This window comes from Oryzias latipes, chromosome 2 (genome assembly GCF_002234675.1).
Source record: "Oryzias latipes chromosome 2, ASM223467v1".
Classification (NCBI taxonomy): domain Eukaryota; kingdom Metazoa; phylum Chordata; class Actinopteri; order Beloniformes; family Adrianichthyidae; genus Oryzias; species Oryzias latipes.
Window position 1 is genome coordinate 4,264,508 of NC_019860.2, and position 13,721 is coordinate 4,278,228.

The following is a 13,721-nucleotide window of genomic DNA, read 5'->3' on the forward strand; positions in this document are numbered from 1 at the left end:
CATGAAAGTGTTTCTTCACTTCTCTGCTCCTCTAAACTCTCTGTGGAATGATGACTCAGCATTGTTGTTCTTTTACAATCAAACTCTACAGATGGCAGACCCATTTTCAAGAACATTATCTGCATCTTCTCCTGTCTGATCCTGAAGATGAGCTTCTTACTGCTATGAAAAAACTTGTTTCCATGACAACATCTCCTTCAAGATCAGCTGGAGCATGGGTGTGAACATGAGTGCAGTCACTGACTAACATGCAGCTCTCTTTGTTGACAGATCCATGAACAACTGTCTGCAGAATCAGAATCAGCTTTAATGGCCAAGTACGATGCATACACCGTATTTTCACGACCATAAAGCACACTTAAAAGTCCTACATTTTCTCCAAAATATACGGTGAGCCCTATGGTGTTGTTTTGTGATGTAGGAGGATGTAGGAAAGGGCAGCATGACAACGGTAAGGAGGGAAGTGTGGACGGGAAAGAAGACACGCCCGAATAGTACTAAATTGCAGGTGTGTGTGCAGAAACCGGTGTGTTTGAGCTCCTGCAGTGCAGGAAGCGTGGGGGGGGGGGGGGGGGCATGTGACAGCTGCTGTTTATGGAGTTAAGAAAAGTAATAAAGTTCCTGTAAAAGAACAGACAGTACTTCTTCTGTTATATACTCTGTGACTGGTCAGGAGTTCACAAGAGTGACGGCTTGGGGGAAGAAGCCGACTTTGTACTGAGTGGGTTTGGTGCACATTGTCCTAAAACACCGCCCTGACGGGAGAAGGCTGAAAAGGTAGTGTCCATGATGGTCTTTTGCAATTCTTCCAGCTCGAATCGCTGAATGGGTGCTAACCAGATGCTGAATGGAGGGAAGGCATGGAACCAATATTCCTCTCAACAGATCTGATGATTCTCTGTAGTCTGTTCCTGTCATGTGAAGATGCTGATCCAAACCAGACCGTGACAGATGTGGTCAGGACAGATTGAGTTATTGCCATGTAGAAGATGGTCAGCAGCTCCTGAGCCAGGTTGAACTTCTTGAGTTGTCACAGGAAGTACAACCTCTGCTGAGCCTTTTTCTGGAGTGAGACAATATGAGCAAGGGTTAACCCTTGTGCAATCTTAGATGACCCCACCCTTACATTGACGTGTTATCCCTCCCATGACAAAGGTGGATAAAGGTGGAAAGATTTTATGTAATCCATGGACACCAGTGATGGTTTAATGATTCACAAATCATTAAAGAAAAAAGGTTCAGCGCACTGTCTAGTGGGTCTAGATGACCCAACTCCCAATGTTAAAGTGCCGAGGATAGCACAAGGGTTACGGTCTTGTAGACCCTAGGAACCTATTTGAGTCTGTTAAGGGGACAGTGGTGTTGAGAAATGTGAGTGGAAGGGGTGGGGTAGTCCACTGTCATCTCCACCATTCTAAGTGGATTCAACTCCAGGTGGTTCAGGCTGCACCAGAGGACTAGCCACTCCACTTCTCCTTTGTATGTAGACTCACCACAGTCCCGGATGAGCCCAATGACTGTGGTGTCGTCTGCAAACTTCAGGAGTTTCACAGAAGGGATTCCTTATGAGCAGTCATTGGTGTAGAGGAGAAGAGCAGTGGGGAGACAATCTGGGTGCTGGATGGGAATCGTCCCAGTAATACCTCCTGCCTCCTGTCAGTCAAACTGGTGATCTACTGACAGGTGGAGGGAGGCATGGTGAGCTGGGACATATTGTGATGGAGGAGCTGTGGGACGATGGTATTAAATGTAGAGCCAAAGTCCATTAATAGGACCTGTGGTCTCTGCAGAGTCAAGGTGGTGCAAAATGTAGTGGAGAGCCATGTTGACTGCGACCTCCACTGACTTGTTACTCTGTAGGCAAACTGCAGGGGGTCTAGGAGAGGGTCTGTGATGAACTTCAGGTGGTTCAGCACCAGTCGTTCAAAGGATTTCATGACCACAGAGGTCAGGGTGACTGGTATAGAGTCACTTAATCCTGTGACAGGGGACTTGTTGGGAACTGGGATGATGGTGGAGAGTTTCAGACAAGCAGGGACCAGAAATTTCAGGCAGGACGGACAAACTCCATCAGGTCAGCAGAGAAAGAGGCCAGGGGGGGGAGCTTCAACAGGAAACAGAAAAGTGTCTTACTCCAATAAAAGTAGGTTGATACTTCAGTGTCTCATTAAAAGCCACGAATCTTCTTCACAGGAGCCTCAGGAGACCAAGCTGACATCATTCTGACCTTTAACTGTCATCATGCTCCTCACAGTTCACACACACATCAAACATTAGCTGCGTTTACATGGACAAAAGTAATCAGAATGAATGCCTGATCGTAAGACAAATGCGTCACGTAAACACGCCATTCGAAATACTCTGCCCCGATCAGTCTCGTTCGGATCAAAATTTCTTTCCGATCGAGATAGATGGGTTATACCGATTGTTGATCCGATCGTTGTTCATGTAGACAGTTTATTTCGATCGTGTGTCACTTATGCTCTGGTTTAACGTCATGCATAGACGGTGTTTCTCTGAGAGAAAGCTTTGGAGCTCAAACAGGACCGACCGGCTGCTCTGAGGATGCTCAGTGCAAAGCACCGCTCTGCTCTCGCCCCGCTGGCTCTTCGCCTCTCCGCTCTCTTACACCCCTCACAAAGGGGGGTGCGGGGGAGGAGCGCTTCATGCCCTGTGACGTCTGAACCCTGCGCGGCCCGGGCTTGGGTGCCGGTGGACCGAGCAAATGTGTCTCTAAGCAGAGATGCCTGATTTTTAACTTGTGTCTGAGAGGAGGAAGGATGCTTTGTTACATGTTTGTTTTGTTGTTTTGTTATGTGTGGGAGAATTCGGACTGCAATCCACCCCGCCGCTCTGGGATTTGCGGTTAACAGACTCAGGAGAACTGTGTGTCTGAGCAGAGCTCGGGCCGCCAGCTCACACAGTGGCTTCAGGAACATTATGGTTCTCATGGTTCTAGAGCCAAACTATTAAACCAAAGGAACCTAAAGGATCAGAAGAAAGAATGGGTTTCTGCTTCAGTTTCTTCTTTTAGTCATTAAACTGTTTTATTCACAGATCAATGATTTCTCTAGAAAGACGATAACGAGCAGAAGAAAGAGCATTTTAGAAATGTTCTTCTAGAATGACTGACATTGTGGAAATGAAAACATCCTTTCATTCTGGACCGTCTGCTTTGTGTTCAAACCTTTCAAGACGCAAGCTAATCTTTGACCTGGATTGTCGTCACCTGCATTTGCAGTGGAATGCAAGAATTCCAAGATGGCTGCCGCCGCTACGTCTGCGTCCACCTCCACTGCCGTGACTGCACCAACAAACCCTGACACACAGATCACTAACCTCAAAAAGGACATCCAGAAACTCTCTGATGAGTTGAGGTCAAAGAATGATCTGTTGAACTCTTTGCTGGACCTGGTCCATCAACAGTCCATGCATATTGCTTCCCTGAAAGCGGCTGTGGAAGACACGGTTCACTGGGATCCTGACACCTCGCCGCGGCCTTCCTCGAGCTCCACACCAAAACCGCTTTGGTCTGAGGTGGTGTGCCGCAGGAAAAGACCCCTGGACCGTGATGGGCTCCTTCTCTCCAACCGCTATGATGTTCTGTCGGCTCCAACATCTGACGACGTTCTTCTGGAAGCTGAAAACCATCGCCCTGTCGCTGCTTCTCGGCCCGAGAAAGAAAGCCGCCCGCCATCTGCCTCTGGAGGTTCATCGTCCGCCAAACGCCGACAGCTACTGAGGGACGCAGTGAGTAGACGCCCTGACAGCCGCCGCCGCCCGAACGTAACCCACGTCTTTGTGGGATCAGCAAGCAATGCGGGTTCTCCATCTGCGGTCGCGACCGGGGCGTCAGGTTCAAAGTCCGCTGCGTCTCCCCCCGCGGCAGGTGTCGCGGTGACCGCCGCCACCTCTCCTCTTCCTGGCGGCTCGCCCCCCTCATCGGCCGCTTCCCCGGCTCGCGCAACAGGTGTAACGCCAACTCCCGCTTGCTCTCCTGCAGCGACGGGCCCGCTCACTTCGGCGGCAAGATCTCGCGGCCGCGGGGACCCCCCTGGCTCCTTCGTCGTGGGAACCTCTATGGTCAGGCATGTTCGTGTTGACGGGAGCCGCACCTTCTGTCACCCAGGCGCCCTCATACGAGACATCACCAACTCTGCCCACCAGCTCTCCCTTCGTAACCCCTCCACACACACAATAATAGTCCACGCAAGAGTGAATGACCTAAAGTTTCAGCAATCTGAGACCCTCAAGAAGGACTTCATCACTCTCATCCACTCCATCAAGCAGCTGGACAAACAGTGCATCATCTCCGGTCCGCTTCCATCTCCCCGCTTTGGAGACATTAAATTCAGCCGTCTGCGACAACTTCACATCTGGCTTAAAGGACACTGCCTTTCTAATAATATTCCATATGTTGATAATTTCACCACCTTCTTCAATAGACCAAATCTCTTTAAACCAGACGGCATCCACCCAAACCAAACAGGATCTCAACTTCTGTCCATGAACATTGAACTCACACTCCGCTCTGTTAAACTGCTCTCTGATTGACTGGACCACTGGCATCCATCCTCAGTTAAAACCACGGTTATCACACAACAAATTCCAGTTCACATAACAAGCAGATCTCACAAACATCCCCAGTTCAGATCCACCAGATCCACAATTAGATATCTTCATCACATTCACACATTACCGGACAAAAAAGATAAATCAATCCATCTGCACACACACACTGTTTTAAACTTTGCTGTTTTAAACATTCGCTCTCTTTTAAACAAATCTTTTATCGTGAATGAGCTCATTTTAGACAACAATTTAGATTGCCTTCTTTTAACAGAGACCTGGCTGGGTGCTGATGCTTCTGTTGTTCTCACTGAAGCATCCCCACTAAATTTTAACTTTTTATTTTCTACCAGGGGAGATAAAAAAGGCGGTGGCACTGCATCGATTGCTCGTGGCTTATTTGCAACCAAAACAATCACGCTACATAGCTACTCCTCATTTGAGCATCATGCATTTTCTTTTAACAGCCCATCTATTTTATGTGTTACTGTTTACAGACCACCAAAGCCTCCCTCCTGTTTTATTCAAGAATTTTCTGAATTTTTATCTTTAATACACTCCAAATATAGTAGAGTTTTAATAACTGGTGATTTTAACCTACATGTTGATAAAGATAGTGATGCTCATGCAAAGGAGTTTCTCAACCTCTTGCATTGTATGGGATTTCACACAGCATGTCACACAGCCTACTCACAGCAGGGGGCGCACTCTAGACTTGGTGATAACTCATGGGCTGTCCTGCAGTGTGTCCTCTGTTGTTGACATGGCTGTGTCAGATCACTATTGTATATTTTTTAATATCACCAGTTTTACTCGACAGGAAGCTCCAGCGAGAACTGTGAGGAAACGATACATAACTCCTGATGTGGCTGCAAATTTTATCAATATTTTACATCAAACTCCCGCTTATATTTTACCTGCATCATGTGATTTTATGGTTGAACATTTTAACAACAAACTACAGTCAGCCATTGATGCTGTAGCTCCACTTAAAACTAAAACGTTGAAAACTAAAGCTACAGCACCATGGAAGAAAGAACCAATCAGAGCCTTGAAACGCGAATGAAGGAGAGCGGAGAGGAAGTGGAGAAAAACTAAGTTAACTGTACATCGCAAAATTTTTAAAGAACAGCTAACGAGGTACAGTCATGCAATAAAAAAAGCCAGAACCCTCCACTTCTCAAACTTAATTTTACAAAACAAAAATTATCCTAGAGTTCTCTTTAAAACAATAGACAGTTTAACTAAAAGAGACTCTCAAAGTTCCTCCATAGCAGCCTCAGATGCTGTATGTGAGAGTTTTGCAGACCACTTCAGGAGTAAAATCAATGCTATTAGATCTACTCTTTTAATTCAAAAAGGTGTTGCTTTTAATGAATCTATAGCATTGTATTTATCAGAGGAAACACTGGAAAGTTTTGTCCTGGTTGATGCTGTGGGACTTGGTCAGGTTTTCTCCCAGTTAAAGCCAACCACCTGCCTTTTAGACCCAATCCCCACATCGTTGTTGAAAACATTTTATGACTTCTTTGAGTTTGAGCTTTTAAATATAGTAAATTACTCTCTTCAGACAGGTGTCTTCCCTGCTGCCTTTAAAACGGCAGTGGTGAGGCCTCTTCTGAAGAAGAGTAATTTAGATCCAAACAACTATAACAATTATCGTCCAGTATCCAACTTACCATTTTTAAGTAAAATGATTGAAAAAACTGTTTTATTCCAATTTAATGAGTTTTTAATTAGAAATAACATATTTGAAAAATATCAATCTGGTTTTAGGACGAACCACAGCACAGAGACGGCCCTTGTTAAAATAGTAAATGATATTAGATGTAACCTGGATTGTCAGAAACTCTCAGTTCTGGTACTACTGGATCTCAGTGCTGCTTTCGACACTGTAGATCACAGTATTTTACTCAACAGACTGAGAGGTTTGGGCATCTCTGGTACTGTACTAAAGTGGTTTTATTCCTATCTCACAGATCGAAGTTTTTATGTAAGTATGGATACTTGCTCCTCAAGGGTCTTCGACATCAACTGTGGGGTCCCCCAAGGTTCAATTTTAGGCCCACTACTTTTTAATCTATATATGCTGCCACTGGGGGACGTCATCAGGAGGCATGGCGTTTGTTTCCACAGCTACGCTGATGACACTCAACTCTACATCGCTGTGTCTCCTGATGATGAAGAGTCGGTCAACACACTCTTAAAATGCATTTTAGACATTGAGTCATGGATGGCAGAGAACTTCCTACAGCTAAACCAGGACAAAACAGAGGTTTTAGTGATCGGTTCTGAAGACAAGAGAGAGGTAGTTTTATCTAAACTAAAGAATTACAAAACTTCTCAGTGTGTGAGAAACCTGGGTGTCATTTTTGACTCTGAGTTGAATTTTATCCCACAAATTAAAAACATCACAAAAACAGGATTTTATCATCTAAAAAATATATCCAGAGTCCGCCCATTTCTCTCTCTTGCCAGTACAGAGGTGCTAATGCATGCTTTTATTACCAGCAGATTGGATTATTGTAATGCCCTGCTCTCTGGTCTTCCCAGAACAAGAATAGCAAATCTTCAACTGCTGCAAAATTCAGCAGCACGCGTTCTGACGAGGACCAGGGGGCGGGAACACATTACACCGATTTTAAGATCGCTGCATTGGCTCCCTGTGCAATTCAGGATTGATTTTAAAGTTCTTTTATTGGTTTACAAATGTTTTTATGGTCTCGGGCCTTCATATTTATCTGACATGATTTTAAAGTATGAGCCCTCGCGGACCCTGAGGTCCTCTGATACAGGCCTTTTGGTTATCCCAAAAGTTAGAACAAAAACGTACGGCGAGGCCTCATTCAGTTTTTACGGACCTCGCCTGTGGAACAGCCTCCCAGAGAGCCTCAGGGCCGCAGAGTCTGTTCATGTTTTTAAAGGAAGGCTTAAGACCTACCTTTTTAATTTAGCTTTTAGTTGAATTTTAGGATTTTTAATTTTTTTATTTTTATTTATTTATTTATTTATTTATTATTAGTATTGTTTTTTCTAATTTATTATTATTATTATTTTTAAATATTTTAATTAATTTATTTTTCTTTTAACTAGTTTTATATGTGTATGTAAATACATTTATTTATTTATTCTATTAATTTTTAAGACGCTCTTACTATTTCATATGCCTATTAGGGTTTATGTAATTATTTGTTTTTTGTCCATGTTTTATATATATTTTAATTTATTCCTTTTACATTTTATTACACTCCAGTGTTTTCCTCTGAGGGATCCTCCACATCGGTGACTGACCCTTCTCAGTGAGCGGGGTCGCTGCAGTGGGATCTCCTGGGTCTGACTCTTTTGATCGGATCTGGGGGGTTCTGTGGTAGTGTTCTCCGTGAACTTGGGTTGGGGGGTCGCTGGTGTGGACATGTCCCCAAACTATCGTTTTCCCACCTCTGGACAAAGCCAGGTCTCCACATTCTATCATTCTATCACTTTTTTATTTATTTATTTATTGATGTGTGTGTGTGTGGGTGTGTTTTTGCGGGGGGGGTTGTCGCACGGTTTGTCTTGTCATCTTGTTTTTAAATTTTATTGTATTTTATGCACAGCACTTTGAGTGACATCTGTTGTCGAAAAAGTGCTATATAAATAAAGGTTGATTTGATTTGATTTGATTTCAGAAGATTCTGGATTGGATTTCATTTGGACAAATATGATCCTTCTTTGCTCTTTAGCTAAATGATCATATGAGTGTTAAAATCAAACTGATTTTCTTCTTTCATGTTTTTATTTTTAATCATTTTCAAACCTTTCATTCTTTGTAAATCATTCTGAACACTGATCTGATTTATCATCACAATCACTTCAGGACTCACATGAACTTTCTGCAGTTCCTCACAGTTGGGATCAGTCTCCGTTTACCCTCATCTGATGTGTTGTACTGGTTCAGGTACAGCTCATCCAGAACCTCCTCTGACATCAGCAGAGTGTAGGCCAGAGCTGAGCAGTGGATCTCTGAGAGTTTCTTCTCTGATTTGTTCTCTGACTTCAGGAACTCTTGGATCTCCTGATGAATTGAGAGGTCCTTCATCTCCATCAGACAGTGATAGATGTTGATGCTTCTGTCAGGAGAGACTCCTTTACTGTTGATCTCCTTCAGGTTGTTGATGGCTCTCTGGATGGTTTCTGGATTCTTCTCTGTCTGACCCAGCAGGCCTCCTAAGAGTCTCTGGTTGGACTCCACAGAGAGACCATGAAGGAATCGAACCAGCAGGTCCAGGTGTCCAGTTTGACTCTGCAGGGATTTCTTCATGACTCTACTCAGAAACTCATCCAGGGATGGGTTCTCCATGTTGTTCTTCAGGAAGTCCTCAATGACCTCTACCTTCCTGTTGGAGTAACAGTGGAACATGTAGACTGCAGCCAGAAACTCCTGAACGCTCAGATGAACAAAGCTGTAGATCGGTTTCTGGAAGATCTCACACTCTCTTCTGAAGATCTCAGTACAAACTCCAGAGTACACTGAGGCCTCTGTGACATCCAGACCACACTGCTGCAGGTCTTCTTGGTAGAACATGATGTTTCCTTTCTCCAGATGTTCAAATGCCAGCCTCCCCAGCTTCAGAAGAACTTCCCTGTCTGGACTTGTCTGATGTTCCTGCTGGTACTTGTTCTTCTTCCTCTTTGTCTGGACCATCAGGAAGTGGGAGTACATGTCAGTCAGGGTGGTGGGCAGCTCTCCTCTCTGCTCTGTGGTCAGCAAGTTCTCCAGAACCACAGCAGTGATCCAGCAGAAGACTGGAACTTCACACATGATGTAGAGAGACATTGAGCCCTTGATGTGGGAGATGATTCTGCTGGACAGCTCTCCATCTGGGAACCTCCTCCTGAAGTACTCCTCCTTCTGAGCATCATTGAAGCCTCGGACTTCTGTCAGTCTGTCCACACATGAAGGAGGGATCTGATTGGCTGCTGCAGGTCTGGAAGTGATCCAGACCAGAGCAGAGGGCAGCAGACGTCCCTGGATGAGGTTAGTGAGCAGCACGTTGACTGAGGACTTGTGTGTGACATCAGACACCAGCGGACTGTTGTTGAAGTCCAGAGAAAGTCTGCTTTCATCCAGACCATCAAAGATGAACAGAAGTTTGCAGACAGACAGCTGTTCTGCTGGGATCTTCTGGAGTGTTGGATGGAACAGCTGGATCAGAGTGAGAAGACTGTGCTGCTCATCTCTGATCAAGTTCATCTCCCTGAAGGACAGAGGCACCACAGCACTGATGTCTTGGTTCTCCAAGCCCTCGGCCCAGTCCAGAGTGAACTTCTGCACTGAGAAGCTTTTTCCAGCTCCAGCAACTCCGCTGGTCAGAACCACTCTGATGGATCTGTGTTGGTCAGGGAGGACTTTGAAGATGTCTGGGTTCTTGATTGCAGTGCCATGGAGCTTGTTGGTCTTGGTGGTGGTCTCCAGCTGCATCACCTCATGTTGGGTGTGAGCCTCTGGTCTCAGTCCCTCTGTGATGTAGAGCTCAGTGTAGACCCTGTTGAGGAGCGTTTCTCTTCCTGCTTCTTCAGTTCCTTCAGCCACATGTTCACTTCTGCTCCTCAGACTGATCTGATGTTCTCCAAACATCTCCTGCAGACCAACATCTGCTGAAAGAGCAGAGAAGAAAGCTCCTTCATGAGTGTTCCACATGTTTCCAGAAGAATCCATCAGCAGATGATCAGGCTCTGACTCACCAGCTCTGGCTCTTTCTGCAGACTGGGGTCCGCTCCTCTTCTTCTCTCTGTGGACACTAAGGAGAAACGTTAGTGAACAACAATCAAAGCAGTCAGTGGGAAGTTCCAGACTAACTCTGATCATGGAGCAGATCCTCTCTGATCTTCAGACTCAGATATTGGGATCCAGACTGTGCTGAATGTGAGCAAATGTGTTTCCAGGTTAAACCAGAGCAGATATAGTCCATCTGAAGGTCTAAATGATGCCTTAGCTGTTTTTGGAGCTGATATCTGGACTGAGCTCAGAGAAAAGTTCAGCTGTTTGCTTCATTCTCACAGACTGAGCTTTGTGTCCTCAAGAGTTGTCCAACTGTGAGGCCTAAAGCGCTCACAGCAGATGGTTGACCTTCCTGGATGGATCAGCTGATGTTCTTGATGAGAACATTGTTGTTCCTGCTGAGAGCTGAACTCTGCTTTGTTCACTAGAAACTGATTCTTACTGTGAGTCTGAAGGTCCTGGTTCAATTCTGAAGTTTAGAGGAGGACGTTTGGACCGGTCACTCTTCATGGAGCCACAGCTGGAGGCTGCAGACTGGATTCTCTGTGTGACCTGTTGACCTCTGCAAACACCAAACCATCAGAGTGTTAGAGGATCTGCTTCTTCATGAACAGCTGATGGACTTTGACATGAACACAGACTGAGCTGTTTAGTCTGGGGCCTGTTGCACAAAAGTAGGATAAGGGATTATGCCAGGATATCTTGGTGATCCTGGCTCAATTGATCCCCAATCCAGTTGCACTAAAGTTGGATAGGGGGCAGGAGGTTTTGTTATGGTATAAATTACCACTGAGATTTATTCTTAGGAGCTAGCCTGCTCCAAACCAGGCTAAATTCCAGGATCTATTTAATCTCATTCCTAATGTCAGTCAGCAGTCGCCACAAATGGAAACCAATAGTTATTTCACTGCTCACTATACATTGTTATCACATACAGCGGGGAAAATAAGTATTGAACACGTCAACATTTCTCTCAAAAAACATATTTCTAATTGAGCTATTGACATGAAATTTTCACCAGATGTCGGCATCAACCCAAGTAATGCACACATAGAAAGAAATCTAAACATTTATGTCCATAAATGAAGTTATGTGTAATAAAGTGAAATGGCACAGGGAATAAGTATTGAACACATGAAGAAAAGGAGGGGTAAAAAGGTCTGGCAAGCCAAGAAAGCAGCTGGAGTTTGTCAGTATTCAGAAGGTTAACCTGCCCCCTATTAGTGCAAAGTAATATCAGCTGGTATAGTCCTGATTGATGCCTTTTAAAAAGGTTTCTCACCAGCAAGGTGTTAGACAGGTTGAAATACATGTGGGCAGTCGGTCTTGGCTGCCGGCCGAAAAAAACATGGCTAAATCGAGGATGGACGCTAAGGCGGTGACGGGTAGGCACAGCTGTGTTGTGACTGGGAAGGAGTGGGGAGATGACGGGGGATGTGAAAGTGAGGATAGTATGGAGATGAGCTTTGGGATTGAAACAGGAAGGGAAAAGAGAGGAAATAGTTTTGATGGAGCTGATCCTAGAAAACAAAGACGAGTGATGTCAACTGACAGTGATGAAGAAGGACGGGATGGCTATAAAGTCATTTTGAGATTTTCTGAAGGACAAGGGTTAAGTACTTTGAGCCCGATAAAATTGACGACTATCTTGAAGAATCAAGTGGGGGACATTAAAGTTGCTAAAATCCTGAGAGATGGGAACCTGTTGATTGTTTGTAGAAGTGAGGAGCAGAGGGACAGGGCCTGTAAAATGAGAGAAGTGGGGAAACATAAAATTGTTAGTATGAGCAAGGTAGGATTAGGAGGTCAGGGGCGGAGGGGAGTGATTTGGGGCATACCTGTGGAAATGTCTATTACGGAATTTAAAGCTAACCTACGAGGGGCAGAAATAAGAGAAGCAAGGAGATTAAGTGTTTTTCGGGATGGTGTGAGGAGGGATTCTGAGGGAATACTGTTGGAGCTTATGGGAAGGAGCCTGCCAGACAGAGTATCCCTGGGATACATGTCTTATACTGTGAGGGAATATGTTCCTAAACCCATAAGATGTTTTCACTGCCAGAGATTTGGACACACTGCTGCTGTATGTAAAGGCAAGCAGAGGTGTCCTAGGTGTGGAGAAGATCATGGCTATGAGTCCTGTGGAAACAAGATGAAACCAAAGTGTTGTAACTGTGGGGGGGACCATAGTGCTGCATATGCAGGCTGTCAGGTTATGAGGAGAGAAGTTCATATTCAAAAAACCAGAGTACTACATAGAATCTCATATGCAGATGCAGTTAAAATGGTTGGTAAAAGTTCTGATAGACAGGCAGGAGTCATACACGAGGTGCCAAACAGTATACAGGACAGGAATGTTGAGGGGAGAGTTTTGATAGATTTGAAGGAACTGGTCACGTTTGTAGCTGGAGTTATAAATGCAACGATGGAAACTAAATCAAAAACAGAAAGAATACAAATCATTGTAAAAGCAGCAGCGAACCATTTGGACATCAATGAGTTGACATGGGAAGAGGTTCGGAATAACCTTAGTGCCCAGTCTAGTCAGGAGGTGGGAAGTGTGGGATAGTAAATGGTTCTTATACTTCAATGGAATGCAAGGAGCTTATTGGCAAATGGACAGGAATTGAAAAAGTGTAGAGATGACTTGGATCAAAAACCGGATATTATATGTATTCAAGAGACGTGGTTAAGGCCAAATTTAGATTTTAGAATTTCCCAATATACGGGAATCCGGTGTGATAGAGCAGAGGGAGGTGGGGGTGGTTGTGCCACCTTTATAAAAAATAATTTCAATTACAGGGTGATTAAGATAGGAACACAAGAAGAATTTATTGGCATTGAAATTTATATTGGTCTGGGGAGAATAAACGTTGTTAATTACTATAATCCATGCAAAAAGTTAGATCTCAGTCTTCTTAAATCAATTATTCATCTAGACAATGGGCATGTCATTGTTTGTGGGGATTTTAATGCACATAGCACATTATGGGGGGGGAAGGTGACAGATGTTAATGGTGAGGTATTGGAGGATTTGATGGATGAATTACACTTGGTGTGTCTCAATGATGGGAGAGGAACAAGAATTGATGTCCGAACAGGGAATATGTCAGTACTAGATCTTACTTTTGTCTCAAATGTTTTGGCAGGGGGTAGTGAGTGGAATGTACACAACAGCACAATGGGGAGTGACCATTATCCTGTGTTCTCTAGGGTTGGTGGTGATAGAGAACCACCAAGTAATGGAAAGGAAGGAAGATGGCTTTTTCATAAAGCAAAATGGGATGAATTTACTCTTATGTGTGAGGAGGAATGTTCAAACATTAGTATGGAGAGTACGGCTGAAGAAGTGGAAAAGAAAATTCGAAATTTAATCATTTCAGCGGCGCAAAAA

General features: G+C 44.4%; 1 protein-coding gene across 10 annotated transcripts in view; it reads right to left on the reverse strand.

The window, feature by feature from the left end:
- LOC105355226 (NACHT, LRR and PYD domains-containing protein 12-like) overlaps window positions 1-13,721 on the reverse strand; it is a 354,920-nt gene that overhangs the window by 21,358 nt on the left and 319,841 nt on the right. For 4 of the 10 annotated variants that reach the window (XM_023961923.1, XM_023961942.1, XM_023961928.1 and 1 more), the window contains 3 exons: window positions 10,773-10,892; window positions 10,294-10,349; window positions 8,433-10,206 (listed from right to left, as the gene is read on the reverse strand). In XM_023961923.1, coding sequence (XP_023817691.1) covers window positions 8,433-10,206; window positions 10,294-10,349; window positions 10,773-10,892 — 1,950 coding nt within the window. The remainder of the gene's footprint in view (window positions 1-8,432; window positions 10,207-10,293; window positions 10,350-10,772; window positions 10,893-13,721) is intronic. The other 6 variants (XM_023961922.1, XM_023961946.1, XM_023961959.1 and 3 more) reach the window with 3 other exon arrangements.